Here is a 24237-nt window from a genome sequence, read left to right on the forward strand (position 1 = left end):
TAAATGTATGTATTCCTACTGGGCAGCTTTTATATGTATCTTTTATGAATGATCAAATAAATAAAATGGATGGATCCTCCAGTGACCCATCATGTCTCCTCTGCTCCAACAGACGGGTCCTGTGGTCTGGGGCAGCCTATTGGTCGTCACCAACGTCCCGGACACGCCCACCGCCCACCTGGACGTCCAGGTGCTGGTGAAGCGCTTCGGAACCGTCAAGAACACACTGCTGCTGTCGGGCATGGTGAGACCGTTAGTGTGGGGTGAGACAGTTAGTGTGGGGTGAGACCGTTAGTGTGGGGTGAGACAGTTAGTGTGGGGTGAGACCGTTAGTGTGGGGGGGTGAGACCGTTAGTGTGGGGTGAGACAGTTAGTGTGGGGTGAGACCGTTAGTGTGGGGTGAGACCGTTAGTGTGGGGTGGTGAGACAGTTAGTGTGGGGTGAGACCGTTAGTGTGGGGTGAGACAGTTAGTGTGGGGTGAGACCGTTAGTGTGGGGTGGTGAGACAGTTAGTGTGGGGTGAGACCGTTAGTGTGGGGTGAGACCGTTAGTGTGGGGTGAGACCGTTAGTGTGGGGTGAGACAGTTAGTGTGGGGGGGTGAGACCGTTAGTGTGGGGTGAGACAGTTAGTGTGGGGTGATACAGTTAGTGTGGGGGGGTGAGACCGTTAGTGTGGGGTGAGACCGCTAGTGTGGGGTGAGACAGTTAGTGTGGGGGGTGAGACAGTTAGTGTGGGGTGAGACCGTTAGTGTGGGGTGAGACCGTTAGTGTGGGGTGAGACCGTTAGTGTGGGGTGAGACCGTTAGTGTGGGGGGGTGAGACAGTTAGTGTGGGGTGAGACAGTTAGTGTGGGGTGAGACCGTTAGTGTGGGGGGGTGAGACCGTTAGTGTGGGGTGAGACAGTTAGTGTGGGGTGAGACAGTTAGTGTGGGGTGAGACAGTTAGTGTGGGGTGAGACCGTTAGTGTGGGGGGGTGAGACCGTTAGTGTGGGGTGAGACTGTTAACACTTTGAATGCCAGCGACGTTGATCCACAGACAGACAGACAGACAGACAGACAGACAGACAGACAGACAGACAGACAGACAGACAGACAGAAAAGGCAGACAGACATAAGGGCAGGTAGACAGACAGACAGACAGGTAAGTAAGTAGGTGCAGGTTATCCGTTTGCTGAAGCTATAAATTAATGACCAGTCCTCAATTCTTAAGTATTTTGTTGGGTGTTGTATTTATTTATATATAAATAATAATATATATGTGCTTTCTGAACTTTTAAATGTCTTCTGCTTCATTCACTTATCTTCTCTCTTCTCCTTCATTCACCTACTCCTCTCTCCTCTTTCCTCTCTCCTCCTCCTCTCCTCTCTTCCCCTCCCTCCTCTTTCCTCTCCTCCCTCTCTCTCTTTCCTCTCTTCTCCTCCCTCTCTTCCTCTCCCTCCTCTTTCCTCTCCTCTTTCCTCCCTCCTCTCTTTCCTCCCTCTCCTCTCTTTCCTCCCTCTCTCTTTCCTCTCTCCCTCCTCCCTCTCCTCCCTCTCCTTTCCTCCCTCTCCTCTCCTCTCTCCCTCCTCCCTCTCTCTTTCCTCTCTCCTCTCTCCCTCCTCCCTCTCCTTTCCTCCCTCTCCTCCCTCTCCTCTCTCCCTCCTCCCTCTCCTTTCCTCCCTCTCCTCCCTCTCCTCTCTCCCTCCTCCCTCTCCTCCCTCTCCTCTCTTTCCCTCCCTCTCCTCCACCAGGTGATCTGTGAGATCAGTGATCTGTCTCTCTCGATCTACGGCCGCTTCCAGAAGTTTCCGTGTGTCATTGATAAGAACCAGCTGTGCTTCTCTCGACGGCCCGATCCCAACCACAGCCGGGTCACCACCACGGCCTACCTGGAGCAACCCCCCCGCGGACCAGCGCCCCCCCTGAAACATGTAGGTACCCCCCCCCCCCCCCCCGCTGACCAGCGCCCCTGAAACATGTAGGTACCCCCACGGACCAGCGCCCCTGAAACATGTAGGTACCCCCCCCCCCCCCCCCCCCGCTGACCAGCGCCCCTGAAACATGTAGGTACCCCCACGGACCAGCGCCCCTGAAACATGTAGGTACACCCCCCCCCCGCGAACATCGTGGGCTGTTTCCCCGAAGCCTGTTTTTGGGATTCGAACTTTGTCAGGGTTTTTGTTTTTAATAAAAAAAAAGTATTCTAGGGCGGCTAGGTGGTGTAGTAGGCAAGGCGCTCGCCATCAAGGAAGCGACTGGTCTCGAGGAGAGGGAGGGTGAACCGAGGTCCTGAGGTTAAAAAACCCAGGACGCCTATCGTAAAGAGTAGGGGGCTCCCCGATGTTCCTGGCCAAATTCCCAATCAAGTCTCTGACATCAAGGCCACCTAATCATCCCTTCCCCTTAATTGGCTGATATGAACCCCTGTCTACTGAGCCGTTCAGCCATTGTGTAGTGTGCTGTGTGCCTGGTGCCAGTGTATGGCAGCCATTGAGCCTGCGTAGCCCAAGGTTGGGTGCTACCAGTGGTGGTAAAGGAGGCAATTTCTAACCCTACATTGTAAAGCGCTTCGAGTCTGAGAAAAGCGCTATATAAATGTAATGAATTATTACACATGTATCTTGTGTTTTATAAATATATATGTACTGTGTGTTGGATTCTGATCAATCTGGCCAGTATCACGTCTTCTTGTGTTATCCTCTCTCCATCCATTCCTCTGCGTTGTGTACTTTTAATGATCCTGACGTCTCATATACTGGCTGATACAATCCTTATCTCTCCCCGTTAGTGCGATCCGCAAACCATAATAATTCTCCACCTTCGTAAGAATTCGACACTTTGACACAGCGTAATACCTTACAAGGAGAAGCAGTTTATTTGATAAACAGAAGCCTCAGCTCAGATGTTAACAGATTGTATTGTCCTTGAAAAGTCTATTCTAATGATCTTTCGGTGTGTTCAGTCTATCGTCCTTCTGCTATTCAGTCCAATGGTGGTCAGGCCTGGTCGTAGCCAGAACCCGTTAGCCGAAGCTAATGATGATGTGTCATTCCTCCTCCTCCCCCCCCCTCTCCGTGATGAGGAGAGAGTCTCTCAGTCCTAGTCAGATTGTAGTCTGCCCTTAGCCGCTCTTGGTCTGGCTTACACCCGGAAACACTGTTAGATTTATAGGATCTTCGTCATAGCAATGACGGCCCGCCCCTCTTCTGGTTGTCATGCGCTGTCATGACAACTGCTAATAACCTTTCACACATTTCAAAACGTTTCATTACTGTCAAAACCTCCATCGCGCTCTGCCTCTGTGCCCTGCCACGGTATCAGCTTGTTGTGTCTTAGATCGGAATTCAAAACATTCTGCTGGCTGCTAAACATTCTGCTGGCTATGCCTCTGAACCGCTTCTTCTATCACCGTCTGCATACACTTCGACCTCTCTGACACCGTTACATGCTACCATCTCCCCCCAATCTATACATCACATATATTGAAAAACACCCCAGAACCCTGTGACTACATAGATAACCTTTTATATGTACCCCTGTAGTGACCCATGACCTTTCATGCTTCCTGCTTCTAGAAGTCTCCTGCCAACGTTAAGGACAGACGGACTGCAGCTCCACCTACAGGCGTAGCAGAGTCCCAACACCAAAATAATGGAGACAACACTGCGACAAAGGGCAAAGAAAGGGAGAGCGAGGGCAAAGGTGGAGAAGAGATGGGCGATACAGAAGAAGTCAAGGCTGGAAACATCTCTGCTGCTCTACAGAAACACAAACCAGGGACCAAAACCAAACCAGACACTGCTACTACTCCCAAACACCAACCCGAGGCTAAAGCCTCCGGCCTGGCCCCAGCAGGAAAAGCCAAAGCCGCCGGCCTGGCCCCAGCAGCAAAAGCCAAAGCCGCCGGCCTGGCCCCAGCAGGAAAAGCCAAAGCCGCCGGCCTGGCCCCAGCAGCAAAAGCCAAAGCCTCCGGCCTGGCCCCAGCAGGAAAAGCCAAAGCCTCCGGCCTGGCCCCAGCAGGAAAAGCTAAAGCCGCCGGCCTGGCCCCAGCAGGAAAAGCTAAAGCCGCCGGCCTGGCCCCAGCAGGAAAAGCCAAAGCCGCCGGCCTGGCCCCAGCAGAAGAACCCGAAGCCTCCGGCCTGGCCCCAGCAGGAGAGGCTAAAGCCTCCGGCCTGGCCCCAACAGAAGAGGCTAAAGCCTCCGGCCTGGCCCCAACAGAAGAGGCTAACGCCTCCGGCCTGGCCCCAACAGAAGAGGCTAAAGCCTCCGGCCTGGCCCCAACAGAAGAGGCTAAAGCCTCCGGCCTGGCCCCAACAGGAGAAGTTGAAGCCTCCGGCCTGGCCCCAGCAGAAGAGGCTAAAGCCTCCGGCCTGGCCCCAGCAGAAGAGGCTAAAGCCTCCGGCCTGGCCCCAACAGAAGAGGCTAAAGCCGCCGGCCTGGCCCCAGCAGAAGAGGCTAAAGCCGCCGGCCTGGCCCCAACAGGAGAAGTTGAAGCCTCCGGCCTGGCCCCAGCAGAAGAGGCTAAGAAGAAGACCAAGGTATCAACCTCCAACAAGCCTGATGCTATTCAGCGGTCCAATGTGACCAATGTGAGCCTCTCTTATGATTATTATTGTTATTGTGTTTTATTATGTTTCCTCCACATTAGGGATGGGTACCTTTCACATTTGAACCGATACGGTACCGGTACCTGTGAATCGATACCGGTACCCAACGGTACCTTTTTTCGGTACTTTAGTCTAAAAAAATTTGATTTACCTACCTCAGTCGTGAAAAAAAATCCAAACTTCAAATAACTACAATTTCGACAGTTTTCGGCTCGCCATTGCTCCGACTGCTTTGTTGTTGAATCAAATCAAATCCTAGGTAAGTGTAACTGAGGGGTACAATTCCCTGACTGTATTGATAAGTATGGTATCATTAAACCACTACCGCTTTATGTACTTTAATTACTGGCCATACAGTACATGATATCTAAATATGATGAACACTTCCCACAATGAAATCGGTTCCACACAAAGTAATTATTAAGTATTTATTGCAGCAAAAGGTACATTAATATACTTCTGGTCACTTTGGATTGCGCTTATAAGGCAAATGAATATGCGTAGGCAAATCAATACTGAATGTCCATTCTCTGGTTATGCAGGAGGTAAGTATACAACCTGAATCTTAGGGAATTATATCTATGGTACACTAGTAATATATAGCGGGAGATACTGGAAGGGTCCCCCCGGTAGTAAGCCAGCAGGGGTAGGGGATCTGTCGGTAGTAGAAAGTCTGGTCAACGATGACTAAGGAGACTCCAAATACAGGAGACGGTGCAGTAGCCTCTTGATCCACAGACGAATACAGCTGTTCTCCGTAGACTGTAGCTCCACAGTGAAGAAAGCTAGCCGGCCTCAGGCTCTCTGAGGCGCAGGCTCGACGTGGCTCCCCACAGGGTAAATCCTACACGTGTAGGCGTCGGGTAGATTCTCCGCTCCATAAATCACAGGACCAAAGCAAATATATTCCAGCCGCAAAGGGCTATGCAGTCGTCGGGTAGATTAATCCAGTGTACATGTCCACACGGTTCTCGTCTAGGATAAGCACCCTAGCTGGTACGAGGAAGCGTTGGTGATGCTGGTCACTGTAGAACTTTAGCCGCACGATACACTATGCACAAATAGACTATTACTGACTTAATAGAAATATGTCGCACTCGACGGTATAGCGCCAAACTCTGACAATTCAGTTATTAATTTGCACGCGGTCTCAATGCTCTATTCTGGGGCCAAACAGGCCATACTTCACCGCACGTTGTATCGTGGGTGAGGCTTCAACTTTTAGTTACTAAGTGCTTCTGTATTCACCTGCGCTATATTTATATGCACAGCGAACAAACTAGTGCCAACCTCATTTCTGTCTCCGTATTCCTGGGCAAGGCCGGGCATGTACAGACATGTCTTAACGGTGACTTTGAACCTGGCTCCGGAGGCATGGCCCCTGGCGCCTGTGGACCGCTGTCCAATAGGAGAATGAAATATTATGGTCTGGACTAGGCTAAAGGGACATTCCGTGTATATGTACAAGGAATATACAAGGGATATCAAACGATATACAAATACTATGCAATATATATCAATCAATAAATATATATATTCGGTTTAATCTGATCCTTTGTAACAGCCGCCCCCTAATTAGTCCCACCTAATTAGCTAAGCAGAGACAGATTAACCGCACTGTCCACTACTCAATGTCTGTTGTGAGGGGTCGGGCAGTTCACAAAGTCATGGGGTCATGGTCGTCATCGATAGTATCGGGGAGCCTTGGCAACTCTATTAGCCTCGCCACGGGTCGGGTGTAGATCCGCCCTTGGACGAGCACTTCGGCTGCTCGGACCTTTCCGTCGGCACCGGTGATCACTTTGCTTACGCGGCCAGCCGGCCACATAGCTCGGGGTAGTGACTGGTCGATAATCATGACGACTGTTCCTTCTGTCAAATTGTCTCTCTCTTTCACCCATTTCTGGCGGGTCTGTAGAGACGGTAGGTAGTGGAGTAGGAAGCTGTTCCAAAACTTGTCAGCCAATACTTGACTGTACCTCCACATTCTTCGGCCGTTCGCTTCTTCAGGCCTGTACATTGTCTGGGGTAGCGCGGGGTCCAGCCGCCCCATCAAGAGTGTGTTGGGGGTGACTGGGTCGACATCTGCTACATCACTTGAGACGTAACCGAGGGGCTTTGAGTTCAATACTCCCTCGATCTCCGTGAAGTACGTTCCCAAGTTCCACCGAAGTGAGGTGCGTTCGGAGGATTAATCTGGAAGTCAATCTGGGATGGAGCGAGGTGGGTCTTAAGTTCTGGGCCCATAGCTTGGAAGCTCTCTCTCAGCTCTCTTTCTCCGCCTTTGAAGTTTGTCCCGTGATCAGACAATAATATAGACGGTTTGCCTTTCCGCGATGTGAATCTTCGGAAGGCCATAAGGAATGAGTCTGTGCTCATGGTTGGAAGGAGTTCTATATGCATCGCTCGGGTGGTCATGCATTTGAATACAATACCCCACCGCTTCTCGGTTCCTCTTCCTTTCTTTATATACAGCGGGCCGAAACAGTCCATACCGGTGGAGTGAAAAGGCTTGTCGCCGAGTCGGAGGCGACAGGGAGGTAGGTCAGCCATCCGGGGTATACTGGGCTGCGCTCGCCACTTACGACAGTCTAGACAGGTTCGCTGGAAGCGCCGCACTGCTTCTCTCCCTTGCAGTATCCAATAACGACGTCTGATCTCCGCGAAGACTCTCTCTGCCCCGGCGTGATGCACATCCTCGTCGTATTTCTTTATGATCAGCTCTGTGACCTTGTGTCGGCTGTTTAAGACTATCGGGTACTTGACGTCATCCGGTAAGTCTGGAGCTCTCCGCAGACGACCACCCACTCTGATGAGACCATGGGCGTCGCTCTCGGGGGCTAGGTGGAGCAGTCTGCTGTCTGATGGGACGGGCTTTGCTCCCTGTAGACAGTCTAGCTCATCGGGGAACGAGTCTCTCTGGGCTCGTTGTAGTAGAAGAAGTTCTGCTTCTTCGTAGTCAGCTGCTGTAATGTCAGTAGTGAGCTGAACCTCTGGGTGGTGCCACAGGAATGTCTTTAGCTGCGCACTCTCTAGGGTGAGGCAATCGTCTATGTCGGGGTCTGTGGAGACGAGTGTGTTCAATCCACAGAACATAGATTTCTTGTTTTCGGTCTCCTCTTTACTCGCCTCCCGTGGGGTGGGTGTAGGCCACTCTTCTTCCGGGAGCTTGAGGAACTCTGGCCCGTCACTGTATAGGTTGTGACGGGTGAGGTCATCCAGGGACATTCCCCGGGTGATGACGTCAGCTGGGTTGTGTTTTGTGTCCACATACCTCCAGCTTGCTACTTCTGTTAAATCTTGAATCTCTGTGACTCTGACTCCCACGAAGACCTTGTATCTGCACGAATCAGACCGGATCCATGTGAGTACTGTCGTGGAGTCTGACCACAAGATTGTTCTTTGCACCGGAATGGTGAGTTCACGTTGGATTAACGTGGCTAGTTGCGCTCCTGCTAAGGCTGCGCAGAGCTCTAGACGCGGGATAGATTGTTGCTTTCGTGGGGCTATTCTTGAGCGAGCCAGGATGAAAGCAGTATGTATTTCTCCTCCCTCCTCTCGGGCACGCAAGTAGGCCACCGAACCGTAGGCTACTTCGGAGGCGTCGCTGAAGACGTGCAGGTCCATCTGGCACGTCTCCGGCCTCACTGTGGGTGGGAAGTAGCTGCGGCGTATGTTGACACCTGGGAGTGAGCTGAGTTCCGTCTCCCACTCTCTCCATGTGGATGCAAGGTGTTCGGGTATGGGGTCGTCCCAGCCCTGGTCCTTGTCCCATAACGCTCTTACAATCATCTTTGCCCTGGTGGTGTAAGGTAGAATACATCCCATACATCCCGTCTGGTGGTCGGTAGTGCAGTCGACCTTCCCTGCTCCTTGGTCAGGGGTGTGTGTTTATAATGGAGCGAGTCTGTTTTGAAGCGCCAGACTAGTCCTAATGTCATTTCTTGGGCTTCTCCTGGGATGGTCGCCATCCAGGTCTCGCTGCTTGCTGCCTTGTCCTCGGGGGAGAGGCTGCGCAATACTTGCGGGTCGCTGCTGGCCCACTGCCTGAGATCAAAGCCGCCTTTGATCAGGGAGGCGCGGAGCTTGAGTAGAAGGGCCTCGGCTTCTTCTGGCGTCGAGACGCTTTGCAGACAGTTGTCCACGTAGAAACTATTTCCTACACTTTGTCGGACCTCTTCATCAGCTGCTGGGTCCTCTGCGACGTGTTTTTGCAGTGCAAACGTAGCACAGCATGGGCTGCATGTGGTTCCGAAAGGGAGGACTTCCCATTGATAGATGGCTGGTTGCTCATCCCCGATCCTCTCTCTCCATAGGAACCGCAGCAGGGGCTTGTCCTCCTCCACTAGTCTCACCTGCAGGAACATCCCTTTGATGTCGCCGCTGATGGCCACCTTGTCCTGGCGGAAACGTAGTAACACGCCTAGTAGAGAGGGGCCGAGTGTTGGGCCGGGCAAGAGCTCTTTATTCAGATTTTGTGATCCGATCTGGTAGCTGCAGTTGAACACAATACGATCCTTGCCGTTGTGGTGGACTTTGTGGTGCGGCACGTACCATGATTCGGTCGTCTGATCGGCCTCTTTAATGTCAATTTTCTTTATGTGTCCCGCTGTGATTAGCTTGTTAATCTCAGAGCGGTACACAGTCTCTTGAGCGGGGTCTCTGGCTAGGCGCCGCTCTGTGTTCAATAGATACCGCTCCGTCGCTTCTTTTGGGGCGTGGAAGGTAGGCATACCCTCTCGCCTCAGGAGTGGAGTTGCGTATCTCATCACTCCGTTGACTTTGACTCTCTTTGTCCCCTGCTCGAGGAGGGCTATAGCGTAAATGTCTTTCTTTTCGTTCTTAAAGGGCATTGTCTCTAGTGTCCATAGCCTCTCGACATGCTGTAGGAGGGTGGTGTCTTCTTCTGTCACTCTGGAGTGGAGGCAGTTAGTGGCTGCTGTTCGGTTAAGAGACTTAGCGAGGGGGCCTTGTAATGTCCATCCTAGGCGGGTCTCGACTGCTGCAGGACAGCCTCTGGGCCCTGTGTGGACCCAGTCGATCGGGACGATGAGGTCTGCATGGTCGGAGCCTATCAGCAGGGTCGGGGTGGCACCGTCTATGAGCGGTATAGGTAGTTGACGCAGGTGCACATATTTATCCATCAGCTTGGCGATGGGGTAGGTGTACTGCGACAGGCCTATTTCTTGGCTGGTGAAAGCGTTAGTAATCCTATACCGTCTCTCTGGCTGCCCGCTTGCTGCGATAGTGAAGGAGACATTCTCGCCCTTTATCGTCTTTAGATCTCTTCTTATTGTCCGAATCGTCATCTGGTTTTCGCTCCCCCGCAGCCCCAGCTGGGCCGCAGCGGACGCGAGGAGAAGGGTCTTCTCTGACCCGTCGTCAAGGACGGCGTAAGTGTCCATGACCTTATCTTGGTAACTCAGTGTTACGCGGACCACCTTTAAGAGCACCCGGGCGCCCCCGCTGCTGGCGGGGTCAATGTACATAACACTTGCCTTTGTGCTGCTTGAGGGTGCAGGCTTTCTTCTGTTACTGTCGTGTAGGACATCTAGGTGGGCTCCGTCACACCGACTACACCTCTTCTTTAAGCGGCAATCGGCTGCCATGTGACTGCGCGCACATCGATAACAGCGTCGGTTGGACTTTATCCATTGACTCACCTCGTCGGCGGTCATCTTCTTGAACGTGTCACATTGTGACAACCAGTGTTCCTTTTCGCAGTACGGGCACACCATCTTCCACTTCTCTTTCATCGAGGGGGTACTGTGGTTCTTGCTGCTCGGTACTGATTCTGATTGGTGCATGACGGTTACCAATCTTCGGCCATCGTTTGCTCTCCTAGGTCCCTCTCTGGAGCTTGGTGTGCTCCGCATGAACGTATCCAACCGTAGGCTGTTGACTTCTCTCGCCAGGAAGTCGGCTAGGTCTAGGAGGGATGGCTCGGGACCGTTAGGATCACGGTGGTCTCTTTGCCGCCTGAAGCGCTCTTGTCGGGCGGGCGGAAGCTTCTCTAAAATCCTCTCGACATTAGAGTTTGCGTACAGTTCGTGCATACCCTTTTCTCTTTGCGCCCCCAGCAATCCCTACCAGGGATTGTACCTTGATAGACAGGTCATCTAGTGAGCGATTGTCTGTGGCTGGGGGTAGGCGGTCAATATGCCTTATCTCTTGTATTACGTAGTCCCATATGCGTCCATATCTTTGGTCGAGTGCTGCTAGAGCCGCTGTGTATGGGGTAGTAGACGAGGCATAGGCCAGCGCTATATTGTGCGCTTGGGGCACCTTGAGGTGCTTCAGTAGGATAGCATACTTGTACGGTTCATCAGCTACATCGGACATCATTGTCTCTAAGCACATTCGTAGCTCCGTGTACTGTGCTCTGTTCTCGTGGGTGAAGTCCGGAAACGTCGGTGTGCCAATGTATGATGCCATGGATGGCTGGCACATCGGTGAGCGTTGGAAGAGAGGCCTCCTAGGCGAGTCTCCTCTTACGCCTCCTGGTGGGCTGGTACCTGCTGGGTACCATGGCCCGCGTATCCAGGTGCTGTTCCTCGGGGCTGGTCGTGCGTCAAGCTCACCCGTGAATTGAGTCGGGGGTCTGTAGCGCAGAGCCGCGGGGGTAGAGCCTGGGCTGTACTGGACCTCCTGGTCCTGTGGAGTACTGTGCTGCTGTCGGGCTTGACTCTCCTCCTCTCCCTCTTCTTCTTCCTCTGGCAGGTCCTCTAGATCCTGTAGTCGTCTATTTAGCCTCTCCGCGGTGTAGACCTTTTCTTCCTTGTAGCTGGGTCTCACTTGGACCGGTCGGGGAAGGAGTTCGGAGGGGGGTATAGGCTCTCTCTGGTGGTCGGGCTCAGGGTCGCTTGATCGGGTAGGGGAGGGTGCCCTTGACCCTTGTCTTGACGAGGCCCTGGAACCCCGTGCGGAGGGAGGGGGTGTTGCCCTGGCGATCAGCTGCTCCATTATCTGTGCTTGGAGTCGATCGCGCTCTGTTGAGGCTGCTAGGCTGGCGAGGAATGCCTGTGCCAGCATCTTGTCCGCCTCGCTGGGGGAAGACGCTGGTTGAGGTGATCCGCTCCTGGCAGTACTCGTTGGAGATCTGTTCTCCTGTGGCGAGTCCTGGAGATCCATCTCCGGGGTGCTCTCCTCTTCTTGTAGCGGGTAGAGTTCCATCCCTGGAGGGCTGTCTTTATCCTGGAGCTCTCCGGGGACTACTTCTTCGGTCTTGGCGGGGGGTAAAGTCGTGTCAGGTCCCTCCTGGTCCCTACCGTGAGCTTGGTCAGTTACGTTAGAACCCACTAGGGCCTCTATTGGCGGGGTAGCCTGGTCGATAGGGTCGGACATAATTTTACTTTCTACTTTTTCCGCGTTTACCGTCTGTAGAAGGCTAGGTAGTATATTGGCAACGTAATCCTCTAAGTACTGAGGTGTCTGCCGTTTACGCTGCGGGCGATCTACTTTAAGAGAACCGTTTTGTGGAGTGTTCATCATAGGCCATGTCAATATTAATACCACTATATTAATATTACACTAGTTACCCTCCGGCTCGAAGGACCAATTGTAACTGAGGGGTACAATTCCCTGACTGTATTGATAAGTATGGTATCATTAAACCACTACCGCTTTATGTACTTTAATTACTGGCCATACAGTACATGATATCTAAATATGATGAACACTTCCGACAATGAAATCGGTTCCACACAAAGTAATTAAGTATTTATTGCAGCAAAAGGTACATTAATATACTTCTGGTCACTTTGGATTGCGCTTATAAGGCAAATGAATATGCGTAGGCAAATCAATACTGAATGTCCATTCTCTGGTTACGCAGGAGGTAAGTATACAACCTGAATCTTAGGGAATTATATCTATGGTACACTAGTAATATATAGCGGGAGATACTGGAAGGGTCCCCCCGGTAGTAAGCCAGCAGGGGTAGGGGATCTGTCGGTAGTAGAAAGTCTGGTCAACGATGACTAAGGAGACTCCAAATACAGGAGACGGTGCAGTAGCCTCTTGATCCACAGACGAATACAGCTGTTCTCCGTAGACTGTAGCTCCACAGTGAAGAAAGCTAGCCGGCCTCAGGCTCTCTGAGGCGCAGGCTCGACGTGGCTCCCCACGGGGTAAATCCTACACGTGTAGGCGTCGGGTAGATTCTCCGCTCCATAAATCACAGGACCAAAGCAAATATATTCCAGCCGCAAAGGGCTATGCAGTCGTCGGGTAGATTAATCCAGTGTACATGTCCACACGGTTCTCGTCTAGGTCTCCTCGGGTGAAAGCGCCATGAAAGCAGCCCAGCCTGGATAAGCACTCTAGCTGGTACGAGGAAGCGTTGGTGATGCTGGTCACTGTAGAACTTTAGCCGCACGATACACTATACACAAATAGACTATTACTGACTTAATAGAAATATGTCGCACTCGACGGTATAGCGCCAAACTCTGACAATTCAGTTATTAATTTGCACGCGGTCTCAATGCTCTATTCTGGGGCCAAACAGGCCATACTTCACCGCACGTTGTATCGTGGGTGAGGCTTCAACTTTTAGTTACTAAGTGCTTCTGTATTCACCTGCGCTATATTTATATGCACGGCGAACAAACTAGTGCCAACCTCATTTCTGTCTCCGTATTCCTGGGCAAGGCCGGGCATGTACAGACATGTCTTAACGGTGACTTTGAACCTGGCTCCGGAGGCATGGCCCCTGGCGCCTGTGGACCGCTGTCCAATAGGAGAATGAAATATTATGGTCTGGACTAGGCTAAAGGGACATTCCGTGTATATGTACAAGGAATATACAAGGGATATCAAACGATATACAAATACTATGCAATATATATCAATCAATAAATATATATATTCGGTTTAATCTGATCCTTTGTAACAGTAAGCATATATTGTGCGTGTGAACGTTGACATGAAAAGAAAAAAGGTAAAAAAAAAAAAAAAATCGGTATCTCACTTGAATCGATACTCGGTAGTACCGACGTGTTTCGGTTCGGTACCTTAAAAGTACCGAATTCGGTACCCATCCCTACTCCACATGTACCTTAACACATTCCCAGCCATGACTTATATCCATCAATATAGCCAGTCTGCCACCACTCTAAGCATATGGAGATGTTCACCTTCTTTGCAGGGCTATAACTTTTTAAATTGTATTGCTAAATTGACATTACTATGCCCCATTCAACATCGATTATCTATCGTTCAGGATGTAGGAACGTTATACTTTTTCATTCATATATTCATACAAAAATACCTTCTAGAATATAAGTATGTTTTTATCATTTCTGCAGTAATTCCTAGAACGTGAGCTATAGGCCTAAACACATATATAGATTATCGATTGCCGTCTATTCCCTAGACACGCTATATTAAAAAATTCAACTGTACATGATCGCATGCGTTATGCGTCATCATGCACGGATGAAAGGGGGGGGTCGTTTATAATTCTGTGATCGTCGGCGAAAAAATGAAATATGATCTCAATATCGCTGTACAGCGTGGTTTGGCAGACAACGCATGGCGGGCAATAACGCTGTACAACGTGAACGGCGGTGGATGTGTTAACAGGTTCAGTGCCAGGGGTTGCTATGGGCGTATGGCCGGTGTGTGCCAGCGCTCTGTTCAATTGGGGATAAATTCCGGTGTTTGCAGTGCTAAAACTATAATAAATATTATAGCTATGGATCTAATTTGTCAGTGAGTTTCTTCCGGTCAACATGCAAAAAACAAAAAAATGTCATCTACATTTCCGTTTTATACCGTGGTGAATATGAGTATAGTTTTTAGGGCTGACCTTTGATTTTTTCTTTTGGAATTCGAAGCTTCGGGCCGAGATTCTATTTTAATTCAAAGTATATATATAAACTGCTCTGATGAACATATGACCCACACTAGATGAATGATATAACGCTGCCCACGGAATTATAAACGATCCCCCGCCCATCCGGTCAACATCAGATGATACGTAGAAACTTCTAGAAGTACGTCCAGTTGAAATTTTTTATATCGCGCCGATTGCCATCAAACTGTATTTCATCATCAATATAATGCATTTGGGGCTATAGATCACGTTCTGGAGAAAGCTGCAGAAAGAGATGAAAACATACTTATACATTAGACCATATTTTACTATGAATATGTGAATGAAAAAGTTTAACGTTGCTACACAATGAACAATACATATAGGACTTTGAATGGGCCCTAATTATGGCAATCTAGCAATAGGATTTAAAAGGTTATAGCCCTGCAAAGAAGGGGAACGTATCCATAGACAAATAGAGCTGGCAACAGATGGTATATCATGAATTTAACCTCCGGCAGCCAAAGTGTTAAAAGAGAGGCAGAGTTGATTTTGCAAAAATAAAATATATATATATATATTTCCTTTTTAAATTCTTGTTTTTTTAAATAATCAAATTTTATTTTCATATTCGAATACCATGCCCATCGAACAAAGCTTCAAAGTATTTAAGATACCCCTAATAGTTTTAGATTCTGTGTAATCCCGGGAAACGACGCCAAACAGTGTTTTACTGCATTTCATTGTAAATCTTGCCATTTCTCGCCTGGATCAATAATCAATCTGAAATCAACGCTAGATTATCGGTATTATGTTTCATCATGCATGCAAGAAAGGGTGGGGGGGGGGGTAATTTTTCTATGCTTTGATCGCCACCAACGGGACACGGCCCACACACACCGCAGACACACAGGGGGAAAAAATTTGCGGATCAATGCAACATTGATAACATATGATGATGAATAGTTTCTTTTCTGTCTTTGTTTACAGATGTGTGGACTTTCAAAAAAAATTATCACAAATGTACATATTCAAAGTAAGCTCACACACAAAATCCAAACTCAATGACCGAAAAAAGGAATAGGCTGAAGCACATGCTTATTTTTGCCTATCCTTTGCAATTCTTAAAAACGAAATATACTTTAATATAAGAAAGAAAAACTTAAAATATGCTGCAAGATATAATTTTTTTTCTTTTTTTAAGAGAGAAAAAAGTTTGTTTTACTCAAAACTGTGCTCCTGAATTATTTTATCCTTTAAGGCTTTTTTAAATCTCCCCTGAGAAGTACACAACTTCAACCCGTCACTAAGACTTCCATAGTTTAACTCCCAAAATTTAAACACATCTAGCTTTTACATTAGTTCTTACCTTTTTACATGTTTTAAGAATACACAACCCTCTTAAATGATACTTTCATTCTCTTGGTAGAAAGAGACATTGAATACAAGCTGGTAGGTTCTTACTCTTAGCACGAAAAATGATCTCCAAGGTTTTTATATAAACCATATCTACACATTTTTATGTGCAGGTCTTTATGAATAATGGATTTGTCGATTCAAGGTAACTAGCTTTATTTATTATTCTAATAGCTCTTTTCTGTAGTTTAATAATAGGATCTATATTTGTTTTATAAACATTCCCCCAAACCTCAACACAATATGACATGTGTGGCACAACAAGTGAAAAATACAATATATGCAAACATATCTGGTTTAACAGCTCCCTTATTTTGTACAGAATGCCAACAGATTTGGCTAATTTACCTTTGATATATTGTATATGTGGCTTACCTAGTCCTTACCTTGTCTATGATGTACTGCAAAAAGAATAATCCAATTATCTCATCGCCATTCTAAATACTGATTGCGATCGTGTGTCCAACGTAATCCAGCATTCAACATGAACGGGGGCCGGGGACCCTCGTCGATGCCAGCCCTATAAGCGCTTGTCTTGCCGGAGTAGTTAGACCCCGCACGCTGCAGCTCAGCCGAGAAAACAAGCCACATCGTTCCAAATGGAGTGCAATAGCGGCCGCAAAGCGTTAGGCGGCAGTATTGTCCGTTTGCGATCTCAGAGCCATTCCCAATGATAACATCAGGCTGGATGGATGAATTATGAATGGATATAGCGAATAAAAGAAATAACGATTACAACCGACTTTTCTCGGGTTTGGCGCTCAAGCGATGGCGAGTTAACCCGACGTATCTCTGGTCTGGCACTGAATGTGTTAACACTTTCTGCGCCAGACCCGAGATAAGTCGGGTTAACCCGCTTGCGGTTGAGTGCCAAAACCAGTTTTTTCTTTTATTCGATTTCTTTTTATTCTATGCAGTGTCACGGACCTCGGTGTTACCATAGGAAATCATTCTGAGATCCCGAGAGTGCAATACCGGCCGCATCCTGCTAGGTGGCAGTATCGCCCACCCTTTGAAACCTTATTTCACACTGTCACATCTCATTTTGTCCGGGCGGAGAATTTAGACCAAGCCAAGTAAATTGCTTAATCTGAGCACTTTGAAACGCGTTCAGCACACTTGAGGCATATCCTGTGCCACTTCATGTCAGCGACCCGATCGACATCAATACTGGAAATCACGATCAGACAATTGGAATATTCTTTTTGGAATAACCCCGATCAAAGGTAAGGACTATCTGACGTCAATTCCACCTTGATCCTACAATGATTTCATATCGATCCAGACGATCAACGTATGTAGTATTCAAAACGAATGCCGTTGCTGGTGATCAAAGCATCAAAAACCGACCCCCCCCCCCCCCCCCCCCCCCCCCCCTTTCATGCATTCATAATACCTATTATATACATTTGATTTGGAAATAGTAGCCTGTCCAGGCGAGCAACGCAAACGCTTTTAGCAAAATTCACATATCGCTCCATAACACAGTTACCAGGAATTAGCCAGGATCACTCTGAAACTATACAATATTCACCACGGTATAACACGCGAACGTATACATGAAAACATTTATTCTTTTTCACATGTTGAACGAGGCATTGTTACTGTCAAATGAGCCATAGTATTGTCTCCATAGCTATAATATAGAATATATAGCAAACACTGTGACGCACAGTGAAAATAATAATAATAATTTCAATTTGTACCGCACTTTATATTTGTGAAAATCTCAAAGTGCTACAGGAGATAAAGATAAAAAGTTAAATGAATAAAACAATTAAAATGAATAAAACAACCAATGATATTGGAAGAACATAATTTCTTTTATAAAATAATAATAAAAATGAATAGAAGTAAAAAATAAAATCCCTATATTTTACAGCGGTGGCCCATTGACTACAAGGATGGATAAAACGGCTGGCGCTGAAAGTGTTAACACATGCCACTTTTTATGCAATTTTGCATGCAATAATAATCCAAGATTCATCTGTTAGAGAAATAATAAAACAGGATTATGTTTGTTAGAGAAATTATACAACATTATTCTGTTAGATAAATAATTAACCATTCATCTGTTTGTTAGATAAATAATAAAACTAGAGGTGGGCATAGATTAATTTTTTTAATCTAGATTAATCTATCTGCAATCCTGGATTTAATCTAGATTAATCTAGATTAAAATGGCTAAAAAGAAGAAAAAAAAACCTGCCGAAGTCATTCAAAATATGTGTGTTCTACCCAAATAATGACCAGAAGTAAGTCCTTACTTTTTCTTTCCTCCTTATGTTTCTCAGGCCAGGTGGCCCATTACACCATGAGCCCATCTCATATTTCCAAAATGCATTACAGACTGTTTGAAAAAGCTGTTTTGCTATGATAATTGGTAATGAAATATCAAAATAATGTTCAATAAGATGTACTTGTGTTTAATAAGTTGTTTTATTCAGAAGTTAACACAAATAAATAATATTACCAGTACAGTACAGTATCTAGCACACTCTCAGGAGCAAAACAGAAAGAATCATTTCAAACTTGAACTATGTGACATGGCTTGAATCAACTGCTCCAGTGGAGTTGCTCAGTGGCCAATGGTGTCAACTGTGGTTGTACTGGGCAGCTCCCAGGTGTGAATGGAACTGTGTGAATGTGAAGCAGGGCGTTCCTGAAAAAGAGCATCTGTGCTCAGCGAACCTACCCTGGGTAAATAAAAGGTAAAAAAAAAATGTAAAAAAAAAATATATATATATATACAATTTTTTTTTTTTTTTTTTTTTTTTTTTTTTTAAGATTAATGCATCAATTATATTATCGCGCGATACTAGTATAGCGTTAACGCAGCACGTTAACGCCGTTAACGGCCCAGCTCTAAATAAAACATATCTGTTTGAGAAATAATAAAACATGAATCTGTTTGAGAAATAATAAAACGTTAATGTTATAGAAATAATAAAACATTCATCTCTGTTAGAGAAATAAAACATGAATCTCTCTGTTAGAGAAATAATTAAATATTCATCTCTGAGAAATAAAACATTCATCTGTTTGAGAAATAATAAAACATGAATCTCTGTTTGTTAGAGAAATAATAAAACATGAATCTCTGTTAGAGAAATAATAAAACATTCATCTCTGTTAGAGAAATAATAAAACATTCATCTCTGTTAGAGAAATAATAAAACATTCATAAAACATTCATCTCTGTTAGAGAAATAATAAAACATGAATCTCTGTTCAGCTCTATTTGCGTCCTTCCCTTATTTGTGGAAAATCTATAAAAGACAAAGAAAATGTTTCGTTGTTCGCAAATTTCGCACCACATAACAGGTAACAAGCCTGCATCGTTAGTCGTGAAAGCAAATTAATCTGTCCACGCTGAATTAAACCCTCTATTTTCCTCAGACTTTAATTTTTTTGGATTTATCCATGGTTAGCTTACTCAGAAACTCAAGATTAGCCACTTGCATAAGTTGCAGACGGCAGGGAGAGGCGCGGGGTGTGACGTACTGTATATTTCAGTTGATGAAATATTTTTTCATTTCAGTGTCACAGTATGACATCGATCTCCAAAATAAGAGAAAATAAAAATAAAAAATTGGGCCAGGGAGCCGCAGCTGATTGGCTAAAGAGCCGCAGGTTGCCGACCCCTGTTCTAGGAGGTCATTCTGTAAGAGATGAGCAGTAAGTTGGTTCGATACAGCATGTTCAAGTGTTTTAGAAGGGAAGGAGAGAAGAGAGACAGGACGATAGTTGCCTATGACGGTGGGGTTCAGGGTTGGTTTTTTTATGAGCGGCGTGACTCTGGCTTGTTTTAGGGAGGTGGGGACCACCCCCGAGTTGAGTGAGGAGTTGATGGTTGCAGTTAGGAATGGGAGGATGTCCGGTGCTATGGTCTGGAGGAGTGGGGAGGGTAGCTGTCCAGCTGGCATGTAGTCGGACGGTTCGACGTTACCAGTGTCAGGGTCTCGGCTTCTGTAATGGGAGAGAAAGATGACAGAGTGAAGGATGAGGTTCTCGATTCAGTGTTTGGAATGGGTGGGGGTTGGGAGAAGGAGCTGCGGATGTTCTCCACTTTTTCCTCAAAGAAGATCGCAAAGTCTTCGGCAGAGAAAGATGAGGGAGGAGGGGGTGGGGGGGGGAATGAGGAGGGAGGACATGGTAGCATGCAGTTTGGAAAGGTTCTTGGCAGAGGCCTCGATCCTATGGTGAAAGAAAGAAGCTTTGGCATTAGTAATGGTTTTGGAGAATGTTAACAAGAGGTTGTGATATGTGGCGATGTCTGTTATTTCTCTGTTAGAGAAATAATAAAACATGAATCTCTGCTTGAGAAATAATAAAACATGAATCTCTGTTTGTTAGAGAAATAATAAAACATGAATCTCTGTTAGAGAAATAATAAAACATGAATCTCTGTTAGAGAAATAATAAAACATGAATCTCTGTTTGTTAGAGAAATAATTAAACATGAATCTCTGTTAGAGAAATAATAAAACATGAATCTCAGTTTGTTAGAGAAATAATAAAACATGAATCTGTTAGAGAAATAATAAAACATGAATCTCTGTTAGAGAAATAATTAAACATGAATCTCTGTTAGAGAAATAATAAAACATGAATCTCAGTTTGTTAGAGAAATAATAAAACATGAATCTCTGTTAGAGAAATAATAAAACATGAATCTCTGTTAGAGAAATAATAAAACATGAATCTCTGTTTGTTAGAGAAATAATAAAACATGAATCTCTGTTTGTTAGAAAATAATACAACATGAATCTCTGTTTGTTAGAGAAATAATTAAACATGAATCTCTGTTAGAGAAATAATAAAACATGAATCTCAGTTTGTTAGAGAAATAATAAAACATGAATCTGTTAGAGAAATAATAAAACATGAATCTCTGTTTGTTAGAGAAATAATAAAACATGAATCTGTTAGAGAAATAATAAAACATGAATCTCTGTTAGAGAAATAATAAAACATGAATCTCTGTTTGTTAGAGAAATAATAAAACATGAATCTCAGTTTGTCAGAGAAGTAATAAAACATGAATCTGTTTTTATTAAATACTAATCCAACGTTACAACACAACATTCCACCAGGTACTGGCCATGCTGGAGGAGTGCAGATCCAGGACCCTAGCGCCCCCCGGGGGCCAGACGCATGCCAGCGGGGAGGAGGAGAGGCTGGCGGGGGTGCTGAGAAAGGAGGAGGAGAGGCTGGCGGGGGTGCAGAGAAAGGAGGAGGAGAGGCTGGCGGGGGTGCAGAGAAAGGAGGAGGAGAGGCTGGCGGGGGTGCAGAAAGAGAAGGAGAGGATGGAGAGGCTGGACAAGCAGAGGGCGGAGCACATGATGAAGAGGGAGGCCTGGAGGAAGACGAAGGAGACAGAGAGGGAGACGTGGAGGAAGGACCGGAGAGGAAGGGAGGGCAGCTCAGGGTCCAGGTCGTCGGGGAGGTCAGAGGGCAGCCGGCTGAGCTCCAAGAGAGACGGGCAGAGCAGGACCTCCGCGGCTGACGCAGAGAAGAAGGTAGGTCTTCAAGGTGTGTGTGTGTGTGTGTGTGTGTGTGTGTGTGTGTGTGTGTGTGTGTGTGTGTGTGTGTGTGTGTGTGTGTGTGTGTGTGTGTGTGTGTGTGTGTGTGTGTGTGTGTGTGTGTGTGTGTGTGTGTGTGTGTGTGTGTGTGTGTGTGTGTGTGTGTGTGTGTGTGTGTGTGTGTGCGTGTGTGTGTGTGTGTGTGTGTGTGCAACACAGTCTCAGCAGACGCCGTGAATAAAGTACTAATCGACCACAGGAGAAAAGGTACGTTATGTTATAGCCATAAGTAATAATATTTACCTATTTTATTGGCATGTCCGAAAACACCTGAAAATCACCTGTAACTATGGTTATAGGTTATATAGGCGGCTAGGTGGTGCAGTGGGCAAGGCGCTCACCACCAATGCAGGAGACGCTGGGTTCGAGCCCAGCTCTCCGCATTGCTATCAGCTTGGCTGGTCGTTCATACTAACACAATTGGCAGTGTTAGGGGTGGGAAGCTGATGGGTGGGGATCGGACGTTGTGGACAGCGACTCCTACAGGTCGGTTGGTGCGCCTGCGCAGCAGAATCAGGAAGCGACGGGGGTGGTGTGTCCCTCCCACGCAGACCCCCGACGCTGAGAGATCGCGCTGTACAGGTGAAAAGATGCGACGGCTGCCTCGTGTACCGGAGGGGACACGTGATGCAAGGCTTCGTCCTCACTGCAGCCGACCAGTGGGAGGCATGGCCTAGCAACGTTCAAGACAGGGGAGGGGAGAATTGGACAATACGAAATTGGGATGGGAGAAAAAAATAGAAAATGGGAGAAAAAAGTAGATAAAAAAAAAGATTATACCGGTAGGTTATGGTTTAGTGCTCTCACCTGTAACTATGGTTATAGATTATGGTTCATAAGCAGTTCAGTAGTAATGCTGTTCTCCCTGCAGGCCGAAGACGAGTGCTTCCCCTTCGACCTCGACCTCGGAGACTTTGTGACGGTGAGCTGGGTGGGCGATGTGGCGGACTTCCCTGCTGAGACACCTGGCAGCGCACCTGGTCAAGAAGCCACACCCACACCTGGTCAAGAAGCCACACCCACACCTGGTCAAGAAGCCACACCCACACCTGGTCAAGAAGCCACACCCACACCTGGACAAGAAGCCACACCCACACCTGGACAAGAAGCCACACCCACACCTGGTCAAGAAGCCACACCCACACCTGGTCAAGAAGCCACACCCACACCTGGACAAGAAGCCACACCCACACCTGGTCAAGAAGCCACACCCACACCTGGTCAAGAAGCCACACCCACACCTGGACAAGAACCCACACCTGGACAAGAAGCCACACCTGACCAAGAAGCCACACCTGGGGAAGAAGCCACACCCACACCTGACCAAGAAGCCACACCCACACCTGGACAAGAAGCCACACCTGACCAAGAAGCCACACCCACACCTGGGGAAGAAGCCACACCTGGACAAGAAGCCACACCCACACCTGGACAAGAAGCCACACCTGGTCAAGAAGCCACACCCACACCTGGTCAAGAAGCCACACCCACACCTGGTCAAGAAGCCACACCCACACCTGTTGAAGAAGAGACGCATTTACCTGCCCAAGAGGACATGGTAATTCAATGTTTTAGAAGTTATTGAACGGTTTTAACTCATTTTCATCGCTTTACAATGTTGAGATGTAGAAGAAGATCATCTTACACACAAATGCACTAGATAAAAGCTGGAAGACCGTAGACTAGAGCTGACCCCTATTAGTCGAATAGTCGACTAATCGATCGAAAGGAGCCGTAGTCGACTGCCAACCTCTTAGTCGAATGCAAAAAAATATATGTTTATAATATCTTTTATTATATATTATTTTTTACAAAAAAAATATCATTCTTTCCAAAAGAAAAGAGGCCTAGAAGCGTGGCTAATGCTAATGGCACGCATACCAGAGGCTAACTGCCTAAGAAAACAGGCACAGAGGCACTGAAAGAGGATTTCACCATCTAATGAACACACTAGACTAGACACATATCAAGATGTATCCATCAGTGGACCAGTTGCATGCTTTCGCAGAGGACAAGAAGCCTTCAGTCGACTCCTTCAGACATTAACACATTGAGTGCCACGGATGCGTTTTGTCGTTAGTTCATGCCGACCTTTGAGTGCCTCCGACGCTATATAGTTTTTTTTTTTTTTTTTTTTTTTTTTTATTGGCGATTTGAATTCATATTTCATCAATCGAGCCTCGGGTTAGTGCTGCAGAGTCTCTCTGAGCTCAATTGGGAAGATACCGCCCCCTATCTCTCCCTGTGGTACTGCACCCCATTACTTTACACTGCTGAAGAGGGGGTGGCCAGTTTATGTATTTACAGGACCCAACACTGTAATCAATAAGCGTGATAGATATTTGGAATAGCAATCAGGAATTGGAATAATCTTTTTGGATAACATCTGATCTCATGTAAGGAATTTATTTTATCAGTCTTAGGATAATCAGAGCTGTTTTCACAGAGATATAAGCTTTTTCCCTATGCGTGTGTGTGTGGCTGTGATCGCTGATGAGGAAATGAGAATCGATTTTTCACCCCGCCTCTATAGCGTGCATAAGTACACATATACTATCGATAATCTAGCGTTTATTTGAAAACGATTCATAAATAGGCAGAAAAATGACAAGGTGTTTGTGTATGCTAGAATATTCCAGTAAATGCCTTTTATCACGGAATCTATATATTTTCCTGAAAAACTAGGGCTTTTCAAAATGCTATAAAATGAAAATGAACCCATTAAAAAAAACAATCCGTTTCGACAATGTTGACTGCAAACAAGTCAAGCAGATTAGACACATAGCCATAATTTAAGAGAGAGATTATGCGTTCACAAGTTACACAACGCTA

At 46.8% G+C, this 24237-nt stretch overlaps 1 protein-coding gene across 5 annotated transcripts in view; it reads left to right on the forward strand.

Annotated features, from left to right (window-relative positions):
* LOC311232723 (uncharacterized protein) overlaps window positions 1-24237 on the forward strand; it is a 103075-nt gene that overhangs the window by 62015 nt on the left and 16823 nt on the right. For 4 of the 5 annotated variants that reach the window (XM_084338298.1, XM_084338302.1, XM_084338300.1 and 1 more), the window contains 5 exons: window positions 113-244; window positions 1732-1911; window positions 3556-4569; window positions 20917-21342; window positions 22277-22963. In XM_084338298.1, coding sequence (XP_084194424.1) covers window positions 113-244; window positions 1732-1911; window positions 3556-4569; window positions 20917-21342; window positions 22277-22963 — 2439 coding nt within the window. The remainder of the gene's footprint in view (window positions 1-112; window positions 245-1731; window positions 1912-3555; window positions 4570-20916; window positions 21343-22276; window positions 22964-24237) is intronic. The other variant, XM_084338301.1, reaches the window with a different exon arrangement.

Source organism: Notolepis coatsorum (genome assembly GCF_963971535.1).
Source record: "Notolepis coatsorum genome assembly, contig: SUPER_7_unloc_2, whole genome shotgun sequence".
NCBI lineage: Eukaryota > Metazoa > Chordata > Actinopteri > Aulopiformes > Paralepididae > Notolepis > Notolepis coatsorum.